Genomic DNA, 23,638 nt, shown 5'->3' with positions numbered 1-23,638 from the left:
TGGAGCTACTTTTAGAGCCTGAAACGTATCAAGGGGACAAACTTGGCCAGCCTGTCTTAGAAGTTCAGTAAGGAAAAGTAGAGCTTGAACAGCTGTTTGAGTATAAAAGTTGCTTGCCTGCTTTCCACAAAAGAAAGAGGGAGAGAGCAAGTAGGCAGTGGCGTAGCGTGGGTTGTGAGCACCCGGGGCAAGGCAAGTAATTTGCGCCCCCTAACCCGTAGATTTGCGCCCCTAACCCGTGGATTTGCGCCCCCTAACCCGTGGATTTGCGCCCCCTAACCCGTGGATTTGCCCTAACCCCAGATGTTGCGCCCGGTGCGCCCGGCCCCCCCCTGCACCCCCCACGCTACGCCACTGCAAGTAGGTGTTGCATCCATGATCCTTTCATTCCCTCGGTTCCACTGACTACTAAATTAAAGGTCATTCATGGTGCAGGAATTCAAGCTCAACCAGCTGGAAGTATCTGGACACTTGATGGCCTCAGGCTATCTGTCAACTTGTTTTGGTTATTCTTTTTTTGGCATTATTGACTCTCTTGTCCAGTCCTTTAAAAAGCTAATAATTCATAAGTGAGCTCAGACCTCCTTTTGTGGCCCTCAATGGAGCTCTAAGATTCATTTGAAAGCTCTGCGTCTTGGTCTCTTAATATAGCTCCCGTCTGCTTTGTGCTGCACTTCGCCAGCTCTGTGAAGAGTTGTTTAAAATTTTAAGCATGTGCTGCAATGATACATATGTCTTCTTTTGTTTTGTGGGAGCAGGGTTTTTGTCTAACCTGATATGGCAGCTTTACTCCAGCTTTCATTAAATCTCTCCCATCCTGAGACGAGACGCTTAAATTATAAATGATATTGTGGTGTCTGCTAGCGTTATGAACTCGAATGAATTCAGCTCGGGCCTTTTTCTAATCTTTACCCACCTGAGCTCCTCAACCCAGCAGCAGCAGGCAAATGCACAGGACACTTCCCTATGGTCGCTGGGTGTGGATTGGAGAGCTAAACCAGCACTTGGGGTTAGAAAAGAACAAGGAGATAGCATCTTGGACTCCCTGCTTGAAGCCTGCCAGTCGGGAAGGAAAGGCAGAAGGGGGGAAAGCCCCATATGCTCATTGTCATAGTCAATTTCTTCTCCATCAGTAAGGCTTTTTCCAACTTTGAGCTGCTGCCACAAGTTGGCAGAAGGAACTTTGCAAGTTAAACCAACAGCACAGGCTTCTAAAGTAGATTTGACCTTTCTCGGGAACTTCCTCTAAGACACAGCACTGAAACCTAACGAAGCGCTGGAAGTATGGAATAGCGCTCCTACTGGTTGGAGGTGTTGCTTTCAGTTTCCGGCCCATGTAAAGCCTCCAGATGTCAAATCTTTGCTGCTAGAAGGACAACACCTCTCCAGGATCTCTCCCTCTCGTCAAAAGCCTTGCGCTAATCCCCAGTGCCTTACAGTTTGGGAACCACTGACATATGCATCGAATATTCTAAGTGTCTAGGAGAAGATTTGTGGCGATGGTGATTTGGGGCTATCTCAAGGGAGGCAGAACTTGTGGCAGGGTTGAATGGTTTGCTGTCACCATTTATTGCTAATGGGAGTAAGTTCACACTGGCTCTTTAACTGTTGGACTTTGTCCTCTTGCTAGAGTTTGCCCTTGACCATTGGTGGCATGCTTAAATTGAGAATAGGCGGTCCTCTAGGTCTTGCTGGACTACTGCCACCCCTGATGATGGGCCATATTGACTGGGGCTGGTGGAATCTGGGAGCAGGGAACTGTAGAGGGAAAGAGGAATTAGTGAAAATCGCATCCGCTCCCTTTCCACCAGTGCAGACTGTCCATTAGAGGAGTTGAGTTCACAGGATCTACTAGTATAATCAGCAAGAAGAGTAAAACTTTAAACCCTACTAAATGTAGGAAATGATGTTCATATTACACCATTCATTTCTCGTTATTAGTTCCCCTACCAATTTTGGTTTGGACTGTTTCTCTTCTTAACCATTGCCATTAAGTTAACTACTGTTTTTGTGAACCTGTTATGACTTTTACTCAGTACCATAAAAGAAACACTAAAGGATCTAAGAGTAGAATAAAATCAGCTATAAATTGCTTCTCTCACATCTTTCCAATAAGATGTAGATAATGCATGCACCAAAATTAAATATCATCTTCAATTTCTGCATTTTGGAATCTCCAAAAATAATTCTTTGGTAACCTTTACTTAAGGGTTGTCCAGATGGAATGCTTTATGCTGCTAGCTCAGACCAGTTCTGTACCTGATTTTCGGATGTAGTATTAAAACTAACCTATATTTTATAGTTAACTATAAATACAGGTTAGCATCACATGCATGTGTTGCTTTCACACGGCAAATGAAATCTCTCAAGACCAGCTTGTTGCCCATTTCTCTAACAAAAGGATTCATTTAACATCTCTTAGCTTTTTCCTTGAATAGTTATTTGTTCCCCAAAATAATTTAGTTTCTTTTTATGGCAGTGTCTGGCGCAGAAACTTGAGCTTCTAAAACAAAGCATGACACTTTGCAATTACTGAATCCATTTTTGTTGTTGTTGATCTATAATAGTTTTGAGTATTTTTTTGGGGGGGGGGTTAAAACCATTTATTTACAAACTTCTATATATAATTTAACCACTAGATGGTGATACTTTGCCAACTGAAATCAAATATGCGTAATCTGGTTTTTTATTTAATGATTTTACTTGGGTAAAATAATGCTCCGACACCCCTATTTCACATTTGTTTTTATCTGAAGAGGATTTCTGGGTGGGAAAAGAATTAAAGCAGGCAATTGCTTTGAAATATATCCCGCTAGGTGAATTCACAGTGCAATCCTGTGCATGGTGTAAGTCCCATAGTGTTAGTTCATGGAGACTTACTCCCAGGTAGGTGTTTACAGGATTGCAGCCTTGGAGGTTTAAAAATATTTTAAAATTCACATGATTTTTCTTCCCCTTGCTCTGAGTAGCGGTTTGAAGTAGTAAATGTTACAACTGATACGCCCAAGTGTGGAATTATTGCTATAAATATTTCAGCAGTTGTCAAGTCATCGCAGATGGCAAGTGCCTGTTTTTATTTATTTATTTCAGAAATTGCAGACTGCTTCCCAACAAATATATATATTGCCAAATACAACTTCCCTGCTTTGCTAGTGGAAAGTTAACGCTAAGGGCTAGATAGCTCAGTGGGTTAGAGCGTGGTGCTGATAACGTCAAGGTTGCGGGTTCGGTCCCTGTTTGTGGCTGCTGCATATTCCTGTATTGCAGGGGCTTGGATCTTGAGGGAGCCTTCCAACTCTGATGCTGTGACCCTGTGACTCCCGCTAGTGCAATGGAACTTCCTCTCCACCTTTGTGCCTTCCCCAAATCAACTCTGGAGGATAGAGGAAAAAACTGCCAGAACAGCAAGGGGGCCCAAGAGAAGGGGATATTCCCTCTGGTGGTCAAGGAGAAATCCTTGCGCTGACTGAACAATCCTAGGGCTGTCATATGTCCCAGACAGTACCTGGATTTTAAAGGCACAATTGACGTACAGGGTGAATTAGCAAAAGGCGTCGCTTCGTCCCGCATCTTTGGACAAATCAATCAAAAAATCGTGGGGTGTAAAAAAACAAACCACAACTCAACAATTTCGGTGGTTTCCTTAAGAAAAGCTCAACAATTTTGGGGTCTTCCTGTTTTTACTTTTTGAAACTCTAAGCAATCCCCTTAGCGCTGCATTGAAACCTGCCCATTTCATATAATATAATAGTCATGGTAATCTTAATACAATGAAACTTGCTGCAATTCATTGTAAAGTGATTGCTCATTGCTCAGAACAGAATTGGAGCATGCCAAACTCAAGATTTGATTCCTCTTGCTTGCGATAGGCTTTTGATGGTCGGTGGCTGCGAAATGGATGGTGAGGGATCCGGCGCGTCCAAAGCAAGTAGCTGTGGTCTGTCGGCGTGGAGAGTTCTTTCGGGATCCCCCTATTACAAGCCGGTTACGAGTTACGAAGATGATATCGGGACTGTGAGTAGCGCCGCTATCATCTAATAGGATCGTTTGAGCATACGTCTATTGGCCCTAAAGCCGCAGATCTCATTTTTATTCTTTACATTAGCAAAGGTTTCACATGTGTCATCTTCCATTTTAGTATAAAGGCAGACCAGACAATGCTTCTTCCTTGTTCTAACATTTCCAGATGTTGAAAAAGCTGAAATGTATCATCAGCAAGCTCATAGGATGTTGCTGTTAATGCACTGGGAACTGAATTTCTGAATTCTTCCTCCTCACCTATTTTTATCAAACTTAGGGGAAAGAGCTAGCCTTCAAATTCCACAACCACCAACAGTCTGCACAAGAGACTGGTTTCATTGTATGGCCCTATTGCTTTTGTATATTGTATATTGGGCTACAACCTTGTATACACACATCTAGTAGTAAGCTCTACTGAACACAAAGGGTATTTACTTCTCAGGAAGCATGCACAGAATTGTGTTGCTGGGAGAATTTCTGTTTCTGTTGCCCACCTTGCCCCTTCTGTGGCTGGAAAAAATACCCCCCCACCCCCATTTATGCGGCATAAATAACCTTGTGTACCTGGTGGTCAAATGTGAAGCTGTGGTTTTCGCTGCCTTCCTGATCTCAGGTTTATTCTTGACAACTGGTTGGTTAAAACGCTCTAGGCAACAAATACCCAGAACCTCTGTTCTAGCTTATATAATTCAGAATCTTTTTGAATTCTTTGCACCCAGAGCTACTTTTCTAGAAAAAGAGGTGCTGGACCCCTCACCATAAATGTTTCCCTTGTTCTCTTATAATTGCAATGGCGCCCACCTGAGAGGTGGTGGAACTGAGTTCTGGCTGAAAAAAGACTCGTTTGCCCCTATTTTGGAGGAATGTTACTGTATTATTTGTTGCTTCCATGATTTGCTTTAGCTTCTGACAAAGAAAACACTTGCACACACGTGTGTGTGTGTGTGATAAACACACACACATATACATACATGAGGTTAATTTGATATGGTTCCTTTTTTTAACAGGCCAAGAGAAGGTCATTGTTCAAGATTAGGTCTCTCAACTTTTACAGTAGACAAGGAAGAGAACAGGTAACAGAGGATGTATATATATATATCAATACCTTATGCTTTTGTGAGACACGTGTCAAGTGCAACTTTTGCATCAGGGGTGGCAGTTCTGCGGCACTCAAGATTTTATTGGGACTCGCAGGCAGCATGGCCAGTGGCCAATATTTATTTGTCAATATGTGGTTTGTCTGTGGTGGTGACCTCTAAAATCTGCATCTCTATCTCTGTTTGTTCCATATCTGAGCACAACCTAATAATTCTGTTTCCAGCAGCCCCCAGTGACAGAAAAGAAAGCTGTTTCCACCGATTGTCATATGCCTGTTTTGGTGGAGGTGCTGGATTGAAGCCAACAGAGTCCTACTCAGAGTAGACTGATTGAAATTAATGGCTGTGGCAAACTGAACTTCATTTCAGTGGCTCTGCTCTGACTTAAAATTTATTTAAACATGATCTGTTCTCTCCAGATCTCCACACAGTAATTGTGGGGGATTCCTTGGGAGGTTGTAATTACAGTACATATACAGTGGTACCTTGGGTTACAGACGCTTCAGGTTACATACGCTTCAGGTTACAGACTCCGCTAACCCAGAAATAGTACCTTGGGTTAAGAACTTTGCTTCAGGATGAGAACAGAAATCGTGCTCCGGCGGTGCAGCAGCAGCAGGAGGCCCCATTAGCTAAAGTGGTGCTTCAGGTTAAGAACAGTTTCAGGTTAAGAACAGACCTCCGGAATGAATTAAGTACTTAACCCGAGGTACCACTGTATTGGACGTTCATAAATAACAGAAGATTTTGTTGCCTTTGCCCTTTTGCACAAAACCCACATTTTAAAAAGAATTGCGAATGAAAATGGCTATTGCCTCCCCGTCTCCCACTTTGCCCCTTGTGGCTGGGTAAGGCTTGTACTCTTGCGCACTTCTTCAGCCTTTTAAAAAAAGTGTCTGTGTGAACTCAGGTACGGAAACTCCTGTGCGCATACCCAAAATGAAAAAAAAAAAGGTTGTTGAGGATGGGTGAGTGTTTGCGGGAAATGATGGGAAAATGCAGCTCAGATGTGGATGGCAAGCGGCAGAGTGGTAATTAATATAATGACTGAAAAAAATGGGAATGTGAAGAACGTCACGTGCCAAATGTGTACATAGAAAAAAAATGATCTGAAAGACTCACTTGTGATATAGCATCTCCTTCTGGAAGCACCTATCATAAGGTGTGTGGTGACAATACTTTCCTTTCTCTCCCAACTTGTTTGACTGTGTGGTGATAGCTGCTCATGGTGGCAGCTGCATTCCCTCCTGTGACCATCCAGAGTGAGGTCAATGCAATACAGGAAGCATTGCCCTTGCTCTGAATTGGCTGTGTGCTTCCCTCAGTGATGTCACAGTGTCAAATCTGATTGGATATTAGGCAACATGATGTCATGAGATCCTTCAGTGCAGGGGCAGGGAACCTGTGACCTTCCTAATGCCTTTGGAGTCCAGCTCCCATCAGCTCTACCCAACTTGGCCAACAATCAGGAATGATGGGAGCTGTAGACCTGCAACACACTTTGTTCTCTATTGGCTGTATTATGTTGTGAGGAAGAAGCCTAGTGGGAAACAAAAAACAGCACTGAAACAGCAGCCAAATGGGGCAGGGAACAGTGGGTGAATAGCTTCACTGTGTGCTGAAAATGTTTGCCTGAAAACATTTGTCACCATGCTAAAACACCCTCAGTTTCTTACATTTTAGTCAGTCTAGTATTTTATATTCTAGAAATTAATGGCAGGGGTCCATTACTCTTTGGAATGATTCACTCATCTCTTTTCCATTTCTTACTCATAAATACATTTGACAGCATTTGCAACTCTTTTATATTATTTTAAAAATGTCTTATAGCCTAGTTTTTAAAATTATGTAGATCTTTCCTTCTCAGTATTTCATCTAAGTAGTTTCTAGCAATAAGAAGACATGACTTATCATTAAAAGCCACTGTGAGTTCTGATTGGTTTATATTTTGTCCATTGTTTGCATGACACAGATTTGACGTGTTGCCCACAGACTCCCCCTGCCTTAGTCAACAACCTGACATTCCCCTGAGTGTTCTGCTACTTCACGTCTATCCTGTCCTAGCTGATGGGTGATTGAATGGAACTTCTAAGAAACTGTGTTTAGGATTCAAGTGCCACTCTATTATCCACTTAACTGCTTCACAGTTTATGACCCCCAAATTTGTCATCCTCTAAATGTTTTGGACTACAACTCCCAGGACCCCAAACCATTGACCATGGTTTCTGGGACCATGGTTTGTGGTCCAAAATATCTGGAGAGCATCAGGTTGGGAAAGGCTGGGCTACATCTTGAAGGTCCTTTACACCTGGGGAGTCTAACACTTTTTGGCTCAAGGACTGCATTCATCCATGGCCAACCCTTTAAGGACTCCCACACTCAAAAATGGTGGGATCTTGGGATGTCAAATCAGGCCCTCAAACTAGGAGTTAGCCACACTTGTTGTACACACTTACCTGGAAGTAAAACCCATTCATAGAACTGCCCTACTAGTTTCAGGAATTGTGGTCCTTTCGTGATGCTTCTGTGTATCTGTTGTACAAATTCTAAGGCGCACTTCATGTTTTATAAGATCTGGGAGGTGTGCAAAGGGAAGATACATTGAAAATGGGGGGGGGGGGAATGAGGGCTATGAGCTTAATGCTTCTTCAGAATGCCTTTGCTTTTAATCACTGATCAAAATCTTGCGCAGGATGGTGTTTTCAAGATGAGCCTTTCTCCAGATGGGACTCGCCTAGCAGCTATTCACTTTAGTGGAAAATTGACTATCTGGGGAATCCCTTCTCTAAGACAACAAGGAGAATGGGAGCAGAGCGACCAGGTATGTGATGATTAACAGTTTGTAAATACTGGAATGTATTTGTAGCTATAGATAGCTTAAATGAAACTTGTATGACATTTCTTGTCACCTCCTTTTTTCTGCTTTTTAAATGGTGGTATTTATTTTTTTAGCATGTCGAAAATGCTAAAAGACATATATGTCTTTTTATATGCACAGCATATTTGTTCGTTATCAAGAAATGGTGCTTTTTAGCCATTGGAATGGTTATCCATATGGAAACTGAATCAATTGTAGACAATCCTACACATGCCTACTCTGGAATAAGACCCATTACTCACAGCTAAGTGTGTCTAGGATTCGCTTAAAACTCACTTGATCAATTAACTAAAATTTCTTTAATTGGATAACATACCCATTACAGTTGCTATTTTTTATAATCATCTATCTACATTATGCAGCTGCTAGGGTCATTTGAGCTATGTGCTACAATGCATAAAGATTAATATTGGCAAAAAATATTTGCAGCTGAGCTGAATTTACAGCCCAGTGTATCTTACAACATGGTAACATCATTTATCTTAAGATGATTGTATTCAAATCCGTTTGTTGTATACCTGGAAAGACAAAAGAGAGATGCACACAGGAATGTAGACCAAGGTTCAAATCAGTATTACTTGTTTAATCACTTCTTCCCCAGAAACACTTCTTGGAGTACCAGAACATATGTTTCATTCCTTGTTTTGCTTCTCGTTACTTCAGGGTTTATTGTCCCTCCCCCCCAAGACAATGATCAGTTGTGTCCCATATATTCTCTGTAACATTTCAAAATTGAAATAATTTAATCTGATTTATAGAGATGTAGTTTTAATATTAACATGTGCACACACACTGTTTGGAGGAAGTGTTTTCTGCCTTTGTGCTCAACTCAGCAGTGCTTCCCTCTCTGTGTTTGTGTCTGTATGGGGTTAGGTTTTCCCCCAAATCTCCTTGCACATGGGTAGGCAAACTAAGGCCTGGGGGTCAGAGCCGGTCCAATCGCCTTCTCACTCCGGCCTGCGGACAGTCCTGGAATCAGCGTGTTTTTACATGAGTAGAATGTGTCCTTTTTAAAAAAATGCATCTCTGGGTTATTTGTAGGGCGTAGGAATTCGTTCATCCTGCCCCCCAAATATAGTCTGCCCCCCCACAAGGTCTGAGTGACAGTGGACCGGCCCCCTTCTGAAAAAGTTTGCTGACCCCTGTCCTTTCCTATCTATCTTGTCATAGCAAGATAGACATTTGCAGTCATTAAAGCTTTGGAATTGGTTCCAATAATACAGAGACCGCTGAATGCATATCACAACTAAAAAAAATGTTAGATGGCATCTTCTTGTGACATGACTGGGGTAGGTGGGAATCCTAGCTGAAGTAAAAATGGAGCTCTATTTCATATCTAGCGTTGTTGTAATAGATGATTCAGACTACAGTAGAAATTTTGTTGGCAGTGGTAGTAGCTTCCTTCATTTTTTTAAGGCTTCCTTCATTGTATATATTTATTGCATTGTGCCAGTGTTTTGATTGAAATGGTGGTTCAAGAACAAACAGTTTTGGGAATTATGGGGACAGAGCTACCCAAACTGTATAAAAATTTATTCAGGTATGCAACTACAGTGGCAAGAATGTTACTTGCCAAAAAATGGAATGAAGAAGAAGTCCCAGGGCAAGAAGAATGGACACAAAAACTTATGGAATATGCAGAAATGGCGGAACTTACTGGAAAAATAAGAAATCAAGATAACAAACCTTTTGTAAAAGAATGGAAATGGTTTACAAACAAACTGTAAACAGATAAGAACATTGGCAGAATTACTGTAATAACCTGCAGTTTTATAGGAGTATATATTTAAAGTAGATGAATAAATGAGTAAGTTAATTTGGAATATGGAGAAAATATAAAAAAATAAATTTAAGGAACTGCAGAAAGAGTGGGAAGGAAGTCGAGTTTCAAAATGTTAAAATGATTGTAAAATTATTGAAATGTATAAAATTGAAAACCATAAACAATTTTTTGGGAAAAAGAACAAGCAGTTTGTAGAATCCAGGACTGACCATTTAAAGTAATAGAAGAATCCTGGCTTTTAACTTCCAATGAAATTGGATCCCAATTCATATGTTACACTTCGGTCATCTTTCTGACAGTGTGAATTGCTTGAGATTGGAAATTGTCATGTGTTCTAATCATGCAGAAGTAATAATTTAAAAATGGGGCCTGATTGCCTTGCTAGCTTGAGTGATATTCCGTTCTGTCTTTCTCCCTTACCTCCCCACTTGCTTTCGCGGCACCTTCTTAATGTTCAATCCAATATGAGGAAAGTTTTCAGAAGGATGGCTCCACTTGTTCAGAAGTCATAAGACACTGCTTGTTGGTAGTTTTGTTTATAGTGTACATATGAATATGTATAAAACTTAATTGGAGATTTTCTTTTTCTTTTAGCCAGGATATGATGAAATCAAACCGGAATGGCGACTCTCTCTTGAGAAACGGAAGAAAATCAAAGGTTGGAGCCATAGTGTAGTTGTGTGTGTGTGTGTGTGTGTGTGTGTGTGAGAGAGAGAGAGAGAGAGAGAGAGAGAGAGAGAAAGACCTGAATGAGCAGGAGAATGTTAACCCATCATTGTGTGTTTAAGATATCATAAGGGCTAACGTTACAATGCTGCCATCCAAAATGCTAGAAGATTACATGTCCATTCTGAGGAAGCAGTATTTGAGAATGTGTGAGTGACGGGCACATCCTCTTTCAATTTCTTTCCATTTTTATGAGCCATGTGTAAAATGTGAAGATATTCTTCACCCAGTTTGGAGTCTGTGAGGAGCTGTCCATGGTGCCAGGCAGCCTGGAATAGGATTTCTGTACTGCTTGTGTTCTAGACCCAACACCCTTTCTTTCAAAAGGATCAACAGCTTTCATCATTCTTGCTAGGTTCTGCCTCAGCTGCATTTTCCCTCCTTGCCCCCAACAGGGATCCCAGAGGACAGCTCCAACAAGACAATTTTACCCCCACCCCACCCCACAATACACATTCTGTCACTATCTTGATGGCTTCTCATTATGTGAAATTGTGTTCTGTGTATTTCTAAGATGAACTTTACTGTTACTTTTAGGCTGCGTTGAAAGGTTTTATATCTTGAAAAGTGGAGTGTAAATAATCTCAGAAATAGTGCAGTTTTGCGTGTGTCGTTGTCGTCTATTTACGATGCCAGTTTAATTTACAGTGTTTTGTTTACAAAGGGTGCCTTCAAGAGTGTACAAGTTGCTACCTTTTTGTGGACGATCCCATTTCACTTCCAAACTGATATTAAGTGTCTCTCCCATTCTTCATTTGCCTATGCAGGGTGGCTCATAGCAATTTAATTTTAGCATCCTTTAAATTAAGAACTCCTGTGTAATCATAAATACTGCAAAATAAATTAAAGGCAGAAAACAAAATAAAATATAACCTTGAAATGAAAAAGCAGATCCTTAGCAGGGGGAAATCTGCTGCAATAAAAATGTGTTTTCCCAGCCAGCAAAAGATGGATAGGCTATGTACATTCATCCTGGGGCAAAGTATCTGATAATGCAGCTACTTGAAAGGCCCTGACATTTGTAACTAACAACCGGGCCTCACGTGAGACACAATAATAATAACAATAATAAAAATAAAATACAAAAACAATTTTATTATTCGTACCCCGCCCATCTGACTGGGTTGCCCCAGCCACTCTGGGCAGCTTCCAACGTCTATAAAAACATCATAAAACATTAAACTTTAAAAGGCTTCCCTCTACAGGGCTGCCTTCAGATGTCTTCTAATATAGTTATGCATATAGTTATGCATCTCCTTGACAACTGATGGGAGAACGTTCCACAGGGTGGGGACCACTACCGAGAAGGCCCCTGCCTGGTTCCCTGTAAACTCACATCTCGCAGTGAGGGAACCACCAGAAGGCCTTTGGGGCTGGAGCTCAGTGTCCGGGCAGGATGATGGGGGTGGAGACTCTCCTTCAAGTCTATCTGTGTATTTGAATGCCAACACCCAATAATAATAATAATAATAATAATAAATAGATTGGTTCATGTGAAAAACACAATCTACCCTAAGATATTATGTCAGAGCTAGTATTTAGGACCCAGAAGAAGGTGATTCTTCACACTGGCAAATATTTTTCAAGTAGCGTAATTCTACAACATAACTATATAATAAGCAGTATAACAAAGTAGAATCTCTTTAACTCAGCCCCTTTGTGGATATTTCATTCCCTTTGGGAGAAGCCATATATATTCTCCCTCCTCCCTTCCTCCCTTGGTTGTGACACCTTTCCCAGATGGTTTCTGCTTGATATAGCTTCATTGAGATTCCATGAATAATGTTCTGAGCATTTGCCAGAGAGATTGTTGCGCAGTTGGCCTGAGGAGCCATAAGTCCATAAAGGTAAAGGTACCCCTGCCCGTACGGGCCAGTCGTGACCGACTCTAGGGTTGCACGCTCATCTCGCTCAAGAGGCCGGGAGCCGGCGCTGTCCGAAGACACTTCCGGGTCATGTGGCCAGCGTGACGAAGCTGCATCTGGCGAGCCAGCGCCACACACGGAAACGCCGTTTACCTTCCTGCTATAAAGCGGTCCCTATTTATCTACTTGCACTTAGGAGTGCTTTCGAACTGCTAGGTTGACAGGAGCTGGGACCGAACGACGGGAGCTCACCCCGCCACGGGGATTCAAACCGCCGACCTTACGATCGGCAAGTCCTAGGCACTGAGGTTTTACCCACAGCGCCTCTATATATTAATTTTTAAAGTTTCACCCTGCTTTGTGTGAGCAGATCTGCCTAACACACTTAGCTGCATTATTTTTAAAATATTACATGAATTAGTCTGTCAGAATCTTTAATTATTCAGTTTTGCTTTAGTTAATCCAGAGATAACTTTAATTAAAATACTACCGTAAAAACGTAGCGAAGCGAAGCTCTACGCAATGCCGATACAGTATATTGTCGTTAAAGTCTCAGATGATTTTTTAATTAAATAATTGAAGCTGTTCTAGTTCCTGTTGTAAAGCTTTTTTTTCTACTTTCCCCCACCTCCAAGACAAGGAATTTTTTTACCCAATGATAGACATCAACTGGTGGTCAGAGAATGCTGTCATCCTGGCTCGCTGCTCAGGTGCTCTGACAGTGTCATCAGTGAAGACCTTGAAAAACCTGTTGGGCAAATCCTGTGAATGGTTTGAAAGTTCCCCTCAGGTCACCTCTGCTCATGATGGTGGATTTCTAAGTTTGGAGGTAGGGAACACTGGCAGAAATGTCATATTTCTATGTGTGGAATGTCAGCTCCTTCGTGTGTAAGTCTCCTATACGTGTGTGTGCATGTAAAGCATTTTAGATGGACTTCAATCATTAGAATAGAAGAGTGAGATGCATTTGACGATGTCCCTATTCAAACGTATTTTTTAATTATTTCATTGCGTTTATGAAATGTTTTTTTCCGTAATATTATCTCAAAGCAATTTCACAGGGGCAACATCAATTCCATGTGTACAAACAATTTAAACAATTTCATATGTAAAACCAATTTCAAATCCAATATAAATACAGACTGGGGTAGTTCTGACTGGGATGTCACAGTAAACCATGGCTTTTTCCAAGGTGAAGTAGCTGCATAGAGCCTCCAGCCTTCTCTGGTGTGGCTGTAAGAAGTTGACCTGGACGCTTTATTACTTTATCAAAATAATTTTTTTAAAAAAAAAAATAATCGGAAATAAATAAGAATAGAAATGTGCATCCCCACCACCGAGACCATTCTATTGTAACTACCCAACCTCCCTAAACTTCAATACATCTTGAGATGGTTTGACCCCTTCCCATTTTAATAGTACAAATTCTACAAACACCCTCCATATCTCCTCAAAATCATTTCTCCTCTGTATTCCCCATCTTACCTTAATGGCACATGTCAACTTATCATTAATAGCTATATCCCACACCACTTTATACCATTCTGCCATTTTATATTCTGCTTGCCCCTTCCACTTCCTAGTCATCATAATTCGTGCAGCTGTCAATAAATTTGTGTGCAAGTCCTTCATAGCCTGTGAACCTTCCACCCCATCGAAAATTGATAATTATGCTACCTCTGGACTTTTGGTCAGCTTTAACCCAGTGATTTCTGTTATCTTCTTAAGCATCCTTTGCCCAAAAAATTCATACATATTTATACCTCCACTACATGTGAACATAATGTCCCGTTTTCTGGCATTCCCTCAAACATAACACCAAATATTCCTGACCTGGACACTTTATGTTGAAACCTGGCAAACTCTTGTAAATCTTACCTATGCTCTGTCTGAAACAAGCCAGCTTCATAATCTGTGAACCATGTTAAAATAATCCTATCCCTGCTTCATATGTGCCTCCACACACAGCCATTTTACTTCATGAGTGAGCAAGCAAGCTACATCTGAACCAGGTGGGTACTCAACCAAGTTTCACTCTGTAACTCATTGGAATTAATGAACATGGATAAATTAAGTCTGTTAATGCCAGTGGCTCCACTCCGAGTGAAACCTAGTTGAATACCTGCCCAGGAACTATAGCTAATGGCTTTGGAACAAGCCACGCTTTGAAGTTGGCTTAACACCCTAGCTTATTCTGAGGATGTAAATCATAATTTCACAATTAAGACTCGACAGGAAACTGTAGTTATTCTGGTGTTTTCCAGCTCACGAAAAGGGACAAACAAAGCGTCTGTGATGGAACTACAAGGATCATTTGTTAACTTGTTAAACTGACAAACGATCACTTTAACTTGACTGTGGTTAGTTTGTTCTTAACAAGCCATATATAAGATTTACTGCATTCTGTTGGGTTTCGATGAAATGGCAAACTGCCCTTAATAAAAAACAGACACAGGACATTCCAATCTTCTCACAGCCATGCCGGGAAGTTGGGGAGTGTGTGAGATCAAGGCTGTGGCTTATCCCTGTTAGGATAAACCATGGTTTATTGTGACATTCTAAAGTAGCTGGGTGACTTTCATTTACTGGCAAAAAATAAATTAATTTAATCTATAGTAAAAGGACACACAACTATGGAAAAGTTAATTCTGATTACATATTGTGGGTTCTTTTTGTTGAACTCAAAACTTCTGATGGTATGACTAACAAGCACTAAGTTATCCATAGTTAATAAATCTCATCTACTTTAGGAGCTCTTCCCGCCCTCTCCCCCAGCCAATGAAACTAAATTAATTTGTTTAATTTAGCTCTCTCTCTCCCCCCCCCATCTTTGGACTTGCAGTAGAGATCTATCCTAACACCCCTGTATTTATATACTTCTGGAACATCAAAAATGAAGCATACGTCATAGGAAATTTATGAAACGCCACAGAACATAGAATCTTCAAATCAGGAGAACACTGGAAATGCGAAGTAGCACAGTTTAAGGAGCAAGTCCAACATAATTTTTAATCCTCCTTTTTAGCACCAGCTGAGCATTGGAGGGTTAAATCAAGAGTCAGTAGTGTCACATCTTTCACTCAGCGATATAGTGGATATTTTAAAAATGCCTTCAATTAGCAAGCCTGTCTTCTTCTGAATAGTTGCCGTTGTTGAGCGAGACTTTTGTTCCCTTTATATTAAACATAATGTCTGTGCATATGACGTTTGTATGCATCTGATGTGTCTCTTTTGTTAATCCTTTACCTTGTCATCTTGTAATTTCCTCAGGGCTGTCTGCCTTTCAAATACTGAGATTTTTTTTTTGAAAATTATTTCCCCTCTAGTTCTTTTATTCCCGTTTCTTATGTTTCTTTGTGTATCAGCAGTGCCACTATTTCTCTTAAAACTAAAGATCTTGGTGCCATCCTTTTCACGATGATCTAAGTCTCGTTTTCAAGTTGTCAGATAATGCTAAATTCCCTTTTTTTCTGCCCATGCTCCATTCCCTTATTAAATAATGTCTTAATTACAGTAGTACCTCGGGTTACATACGCTTCAGGTTACACACGCTTCAGGTTTCACACGCTTCAGGTTACAGACTCCGCTAACCCAAAAATAGTGCTTCAGGTTAAGAACTTTGCTTCAGGATGAGAACAGAAATCATGCTCTGGCAGCGCAGCAGCAGCAGGACGCCCTATTAGCTAAAGTGGTGCTTCAGGTTAAGAACAGTTTCAGGTTAAGAACGGACCTCCGGAACGAATTAAGTACTTAACCCGAGGTACCACTGTATTGTTGTGGGGGGTTTTGGGGGTTGCAATTTTGTACTCTCTTACCTGGGCGTAGATACCATTAAGCTCACTGAGGCTTACTTTTGAATTGACGTATAGGAATGTTCTCTTAGCCATCCCTTTTCTGCCTAAGACACTTGCTCCTATTTTGTGTTCTGCTGCCCACCTGCTTTCTCTAGCTTTTCCTTATTATTCATTTGATTTCGTTCTAGTATTCTCATTCGTCCTTGCTTCTATTCCCTATCTTTCGGGGCTTTTTTCTTCATGAACTCTTTAGTGGCCTATATAAATGTACTTGTTCTCATTCTCTCTCTCCCTCTCCCTCAAATGCTTGAAGGTTCATTTGTCTGAGGTAGTCTATGCTCAGTTGTTTTTAGTGTTATCCTATTTTTTGTGTATTTTTAGCCCTCCTTCCCCCATTAGAATGTAAAACTGCTGGGCAGCATCTGGCTACCTGCATTGCTGAAGCTATAATCATACATGGCACTGTGTAGTTTTGAAGCAAGGTTTGAGGCAAAAGTGCAAAGCTTCATGTGCCTTTTTCATTGTTGTTCATTCAGATATACTGCTACAACCAAATTACATGTAATGATAGATCTTTCCGCATCATAATCTTGTTTTAAAACTTGTATTCAGTTTCAGATATTTCAGTATCATATGCTTCCTGTGTGACCTTGTGATTAGATGATATAGTGATATCACTATATCTATAACAAGAAACGAAACTTCTTTCCTTTCAGAATGTCTAAACCCTAACCCAAAATGCGAATTCTACGGCAGTTTACATAAAAAAATATAAATACACTATTAAAGCAACCAGTAAAAAACAAAACAAAACCATAACCTAAGAAATAATAAACTAGAAAACGCAGCTACTATTCAGCCAACTAATACAATACAGATTTCTCTTTTTTTCTTCAAAAAAATAGGTCTGGGCAAATGTAAACCTGGTACCAAAAATAATTCAATGACAGTGCTTGTCTTACTTTCAATACCAAAGGCATAGGGCATTCCAAGGAGACCCTACTAATTCTTACAAAATGTATTTATTAAGCATGTCCTAGTCCTTATGAATGTACTTAGCACTGGGCTTGTGCTAATGGCCCTTCCATGCTAATAACTTTGCTCTGTATGTAGCCTCTGCTGGATGTTTGAGAAGGAAATTCATTTTCTGGAACTGGTTTCTTTTTGGTCCCAGAAGCTTTGAGAATTGTGGTGGTGGCTTATTGCCTCTCTGTGTCCCGAAGCCTGACAGATTTAAGTGTGATACATTGTGCTGTTTAGTAAGAATTGCTTTCCTCGTAGTGCGAGGTGAAGCTAGCTCCAAAGAGATCGCGCTTGGATAGCAGGCCCGGTGATGAAGACGAAGGAGAAGATGACTCCGATTCGGATGACGAAACTTCTGCCAAGGCCCGGTATTTTGGCTACCTTAAGCAAGGCTTGTACTTTGTGACCGAAATGGAGCGCTTTGCTCCGCCGCGGAAACGTCCGCGCACTATCATAAAGAATTACCGCCTCGTGAACCTGAGGTCTACGACTCCTGAGGAACTGTACCAAAGAAAGGTGAGAGTGAGACATTCTTCCCTCCCTTTTCTCACGTGATCATTAATTTTCTCACAACAGGGCACTTGGGTCTTAGTTCAGCTGGACATGTTTCGGTAGCATTGGTTTAAACCAGGGTTTCCCAAACTTGGGTTTTTGGACTACAACTCCCATCATCCCTAGCTAGCAAGGGTCAGGGATGATAGGAATTGTAGTCTGAAAACAGCTGGAGACCCAAGATTAGGTAACACTGGTTTAAACAGAACTACCTTCCAAGTTATTTTGATGTGCCTTAATTAGTTTGTCATTGCACTCGTATTTCGAAGAGTATTGGGGTTGTTTGTCTGCTTATTGCATTTTATATTCCACCTTTCCTTCAAGGAACTTAAGGTGGTGCACATCATTCTCCTGTTTTTCATTTAATCCCCACAACATCCATGTGAGGCAGGTTAGGCTGAGAGTCAGTGACTGACCCAAGGACAGCCAGCAAGCTTCATGACTGAGTGGGGATTTGAAGCTTAGTGGCGCTGTGGGTTAAACCACAGAGCCTAGGACTTGCCGATCAGAAGGTCGGCAGATCGAATTCCCGTGACGGGGTGAGCTCCCGTTGCTTAGTCCCTGCTCCTGCCAACCTAGCAGTTCGAAAGCACGTCAAAGTGCAAGTAGATAAATAGGTACCACTCCGGCGGGAAGGTAAACGGCGTTTCCGTGTGCTGCTCTGGTTCGCCAGAAGCGGCTTGGTCATGGTGGCCACATGACCCGGAAGCTGTACGCTGGCTCCCTCGGCCAATAAAGCGAGATGAGTGCCGCAACCCCAGAGTCGGCCATGACTGGACCTAATGGTCAGGGGTCCCTTTACCTTTAACTTTATAATGTACAGTGAGAAGCAGAAGGCATTTTCTAGTCATGATGCTGAAGCAGCATAGTGCCTTGTGCATTTTTTCCTTCCCAATCAATAAATGTGCAGGTGTTACTCGTTTGTTGCAAATGCTTTTTCCTCAAGATACAATTTCTGCTATGGGGATCTCACATTTCTTCCCCTGAGCATTTGAAGCATATTATATTGTTCCTGGATGAAATGAATCCCTTCCTGTTAAGATTGTGCAGCCTTTGATTTGAGACTGCTGTGTAAAATGAAGGGTCATGGGCACCTGCTATATATGGATTGTGATGAAACCGGTTGTCTAGTGGATCAGACACTGTGCAATTGTTTTTGACTGGCAAAAGGGTATCCTGGGAGGGAAATGATCTTCCTGATTCTCTGAATAATGCTAAACCTGTTGTACTTGTTGCTTTTCTTATGGAAAGTTGGAATGGAGCCCGCAGCAATTGCTTTGATTTCATTATGCTTTCTTTGTAGATTGATAATGAAGAATACGGAGAAGCTTTGTCGCTGGCTCAAACATACGACCTTGATTCTGACCTTGTGTATCAGAGGCAATGGAGGAAATCGGCTGTTAGCATTGCTTCTATTCAGGATTATCTGGTATGTTCTCTTAGGGGAAGGTAGTTTTTATGTCAGCCTTTCTGAAGCTCATGCCCTGCACTGCAGATGTTTTGGACTACAATGCTCATTGGGTGGGCTTCACCTAACATGCCTTTGTCAGTGGAAACTTCCACTTGTGCAACAGGACTTCCCCCTCCCCCAGCCATGTGCCCCAACCCGCAACACCAAAATTGACTCTGAAGGGTTGTGCGATTCCCCCAGAGTGAGGGGCAATTGTTCCTTCTGACAAGTGTCAGTGCTTGTGCAGGTGGAATGTTCATAATAACTCGACAATGAATTCCACCAAATGACTTCAGGGCTCATGTGTGTTCCAGTCCAAAACATCTGCCGGCCGCCATGCTTTTAGAAAGCATGTCAAATTTCCAGTGTTATTGGGTCTAAAGCTGGATTTGAAAAAAACCCCAAAACAATTATTTACTATGCAAAATAAACAGGGTTAAGCATTTTTATTTTTATTTTGTACTTTGCAACATTAGTCATACTCAGAAAAGACCCATTGAATACCAATTGATGCCCATTGGGTAGTCTCCTGATGTCCCTTTGCTGGATTCAGAGGCCCTTCTTCATGTGCTTCCTCTACAAGAAGTCCAAAGGGTGACAACATGAGAATGGGCCTTTTCTGCAGCGGCTCCCCATTTGTGGAATGTTCTCCTCAGAGAGGTTTGCCTGGCACCTTCATTAGACACCGTTAGGCACCAAGTGAAAATGTTCCTATTCAACCAAGCCTTGGGCTGACTGACTTCCAATGTCCTTTTAAATGTGTTGTGGGAAGGGGGATTATTTGTTTTTGTTCTTTTTTATGGCTTTCTGGTGGGTTTTATATTGTACTGTGGTACCTCGGGTTACAGACCCAGAAATAGGACCTCGGGTTAAGAACTTTGCTTCAGGATGAGAACAGAAATCATGCTCTGGCGTCGCGGTAGCAGCAGCAGGCCCCATTAGCTAAAGTTGTACCTCAGGTTAAGAACAGTTTCAAGTTAAGAACGGACCTCCGGAACGAAATAAGTACTTAACCCGAGGTACCACTGTAATTTTATGTTGTGAGCTGCCGTGAGATCTACAGATGAAGTGCAGTATACAAATTTAAGAAATAATAATAATAATAATAATAATAATAATAATAATAATAATATCATCCTTTCAAAATGTCTACTGATGTGTTCTCTGTAGTCCAGTTGATTTGATCTCCAAATCACAATTAGGGGTGAATGGGAGGTTAAAAAAAGGTAATTGTTAGTGTAACAGAGCTTTTCCCAAACGTGGGTCTCCAGCTGTTTTTGGACTATAACTCCCATCATCCCTAGCAACAAGACCAGTGGTCAGGGATGATGGGAATTGTAGTCTGAAAACAGCTGGAGACCCAAGTTTGGGAAACACTGGTGTGACATCTGCAGGAAGGGCTAAATGGTAGAGCAAATACTTTGAATGTAGAAAATCCCAGGTTTGAACCCTGGTGTGTAGGGTTAGGTGAGACCCTCTCTGAAAACCCAGAGAGCTGTTGTCAGCCATTGAAGATTATATTCAGCTAGATAGACTGAAGAGTTTGTATCTGTTAAGCACAGAAAGCTGCCTTATTCAATGTGCTCTCATGATTGTATACACCCTTGCTATCAGTCTACTCTAATGAATCATTTGTGTCTCCCCCCCCCCTCGGTTTTTTGGTTTGTTTGTCTTTGGTGGTGTCAGAGCAAAATCAATAAGCGTTCTTGGGTCCTTCATGAGTGCTTAGAAAGAGTTCCTGAGAATGTGGATGCTGCTAAAGAGTTGTTGCAATACGGCTTAAAAGGAACAGACCTGGAGGCGCTCATAGCCATTGGGAAAGGAGAAGATGGCGGCAGGTTTGTGGAAGCAGATTGTCAGCTCTGCTCACTTGGGTCGCTAACCAGATTCAGCAAAGAGCGTAACAATGGTTGTTTATTGTTTATTAAATTATTGTTTTATTAAGCGATAAACTGTGATGGATCAATATTAAATGAAACTTCCCCTTTTTTTGCATGCCAGAATCTCCTGTGAAAACAAGGTTGGCATGTATGTCTGTCTGTCTCTTTACAAACCTGTAAACTTCCAAATTAGTAAATTGATAGGTTGGGGGAAGAATTGGATGAATGCAAAGTGATTCCACCCCCCTCCCAGAAGTACCATTCTAAGTGTGAAAAATTCCATAGGGACACTCTCTTTGGAACCTAAGTAAATGTCACAGGGAGTTCACGGAGCTTTTAAATTAAATCTGGCTACTCTTGATCACTGTGCCACGGGTCAAGTCCTAATGATGAGAGGTCATATTAGTTATTTTACGGTGCATACACAAGCCCCTCCCAGCATCTCTAAATCTTCTTAGATCTGATAAGATTGGAACAGAATCGCTAGGGGTGCAGGCCTGACTGTCATAGCTAAGTTCCCATTCACAAATGCCACAAATACTTATTTCCTTTCATACTTTTTTGGGGGGATGTTTCATATTTGTAGATGTTTCCTTTTGCTTGCTTGTTTTGAAGGGATGAAAAGACCTGTACATTTTGACTTCTGAGAGCTGTCCTTTTTTTAGTTGGGTGCTATTTCAGGATTTTTTTTTTTTTAATATATAAAAAATCAATTGTAATCTAGAAGATAGAAAGCTCTTTAAAAAACCCCAAACTTTTCTTGATCAAATAACCAGTTCCCCATTCATTGATTTTCATTCTCCTCCTAGGTTTATCTTGCCAGGTGATGTGGACATTGATGAACTGCTTTTTGAAGAGTTTTTAACTCCAGAGGAAGAAGCAGAGAGTAGGAAGGAGCGAGAAGCCATGAAGCGTCAAGAACTTCTTCAATCAGTAAACTTCTCCAAGTAAAGGCTGGGTGTCCTTTTGCTATATTGCTAGGTTTATATATGCAAAAATCCCCCCAAAGAGAGGATATTTTAAAATACATTTCACTTCTAATTGGATCAAGCTATAAATTTTTAATTGGCAGTGTATTTTGAAAATAGCTCAGCTTTCTGAATTTCCCATTCAGTTTTAAAATATGGAGAAGGATTCCACTATGCAGCTCTAACTTCATGCAGGCAAGGGGCCTGATCCAGCCCTTATTGCAGCTGGTTGCTCTGGATTCAGATGAGTGTCTGTATTCACATCCATTGGCAAGTCATGGCAGTGCAGGCAGACAATACTGACATATGAATACACAACTCTGTTTGCATTCCTGCTTCTGCCTTTGAGGGCATCTCTGAACCAATTGAATCTGAATGCATTGTATGTACATTCATTCATCATAAAATTTATCCATCGCTTGATGGTGAAAAACCTCAAAGCAATTTAGAGAGAGTTGAAACAGTAAGATCAGGAAAAATGTGCAATGCATCAAAGGATACGAAAAGTTAAAATTAAAATTCACAGACTTGGCCAAACAATTATGTTTTTACCAGGCACCAAAAATAGTACAGTGGAAGTACCTGCAGGGAGTTTCAAATTGTAGGTGCTTCCACAGTAAATGATCGATTTTTTTTTTTTTTTAAAGTAGGGGTTTGCTTGTATAAAACCGTAAAAAAGGTAAAGGGACCCCTGAGCATTAGGTCCGGTCGTGGCCGACTCTGGGGTTGTGGCGCTCATCTCGCTTTATTGGCCGAGGGAGCTGGCGTACAGCTTCCGGGTCATGTGGCCAACATCGTACACCCCGCCCCCCAAAAGCCAACCCCAAATACTCAGTGCTGCCGATTCTGTATTTCTTTATATATTGCCTTTCTCTCTCTCCTCCCCTTTTTAAAACAGGTTAACATTGGAACAGAAAGAACTTTGCCGGAGCAGATTGAAACTGCTAACGTATTTGGATCGGCTAGCAACATATGAGGTTAGGAAAATTGTGGATTGCATTTGTTATATACAACTCACTATAAAGCGCCCTCAGGACCTTTTACTCTGATAGTTTTAGCTTTCATGTTTTCAGCTCTGATTTTCAGTGGTTGTAAATAACGAGGCAGGCAACACCATTATTGCACTCCAGCATATTCTTCTCATACGTTATGTTGCATAATTTGCATTGCAGCACATTCTGTCTCTCTTTCTCTCTCTCTCCTCCCCATCCTGTCTTCTCTCTCCTAGAAAACTATACTTAAGGCCCCGGTATTTAAAACCTGTCCATATGTTTTTATAGCGCATTGCATGTGTGTGAAAGCTGTAGTGAAAATATGCAACCAACTTACCGGCCTGTGGTGCACCCAGTTGCACAGACCACTGCATCATTGATTAAGAGGGCAGCAGGACAGTCAACCTTTGGGTTCTTAAAATCACAGATAACCAGCAGAGGGCAGGGGCATGTATAATGGGAGTCTGGAGCTCTCCTCCAATCCACGCCCAGTGTTCCCCTCCCGTTTCTAGTAAATCTTTCTCGCTTTCCAAAGCACCACATGTACCAACAAATTTTCGGGAAGTTCACTGTGTCGTGTTCTGTTGAGGAACCAATCAGCTTTGTAAAA

General features: G+C 41.3%; 1 protein-coding gene across 2 annotated transcripts in view; it reads left to right on the top strand.

The window, feature by feature from the left end:
* The window catches only part of NBAS (NBAS subunit of NRZ tethering complex), a 175,590-nt gene that overhangs the window by 20,305 nt on the left and 131,647 nt on the right, over positions 1-23,638 (top strand). For both annotated transcript variants that reach the window (XM_081856655.1, XM_081856654.1), the window contains exons 10-19: positions 3,870-4,014; positions 5,028-5,093; positions 7,810-7,938; positions 10,373-10,436; positions 13,005-13,198; positions 17,445-17,702; positions 19,042-19,167; positions 20,875-21,026; positions 21,878-22,015; positions 22,935-23,013. In XM_081856655.1, coding sequence (XP_081712781.1) covers positions 3,870-4,014; positions 5,028-5,093; positions 7,810-7,938; positions 10,373-10,436; positions 13,005-13,198; positions 17,445-17,702; positions 19,042-19,167; positions 20,875-21,026; positions 21,878-22,015; positions 22,935-23,013 — 1,351 coding nt within the window. The remainder of the gene's footprint in view (positions 1-3,869; positions 4,015-5,027; positions 5,094-7,809; positions 7,939-10,372; positions 10,437-13,004; positions 13,199-17,444; positions 17,703-19,041; positions 19,168-20,874; positions 21,027-21,877; positions 22,016-22,934; positions 23,014-23,638) is intronic.

This window comes from Podarcis erhardii (assembly GCF_964252035.2).
Source record: "Podarcis erhardii genome assembly, chromosome: 3".
NCBI lineage: Eukaryota > Metazoa > Chordata > Lepidosauria > Squamata > Lacertidae > Podarcis > Podarcis erhardii.
Note: the sequence above shows the minus strand (reverse complement) of the source record. Positions and strands in the feature narration are given on the sequence as shown.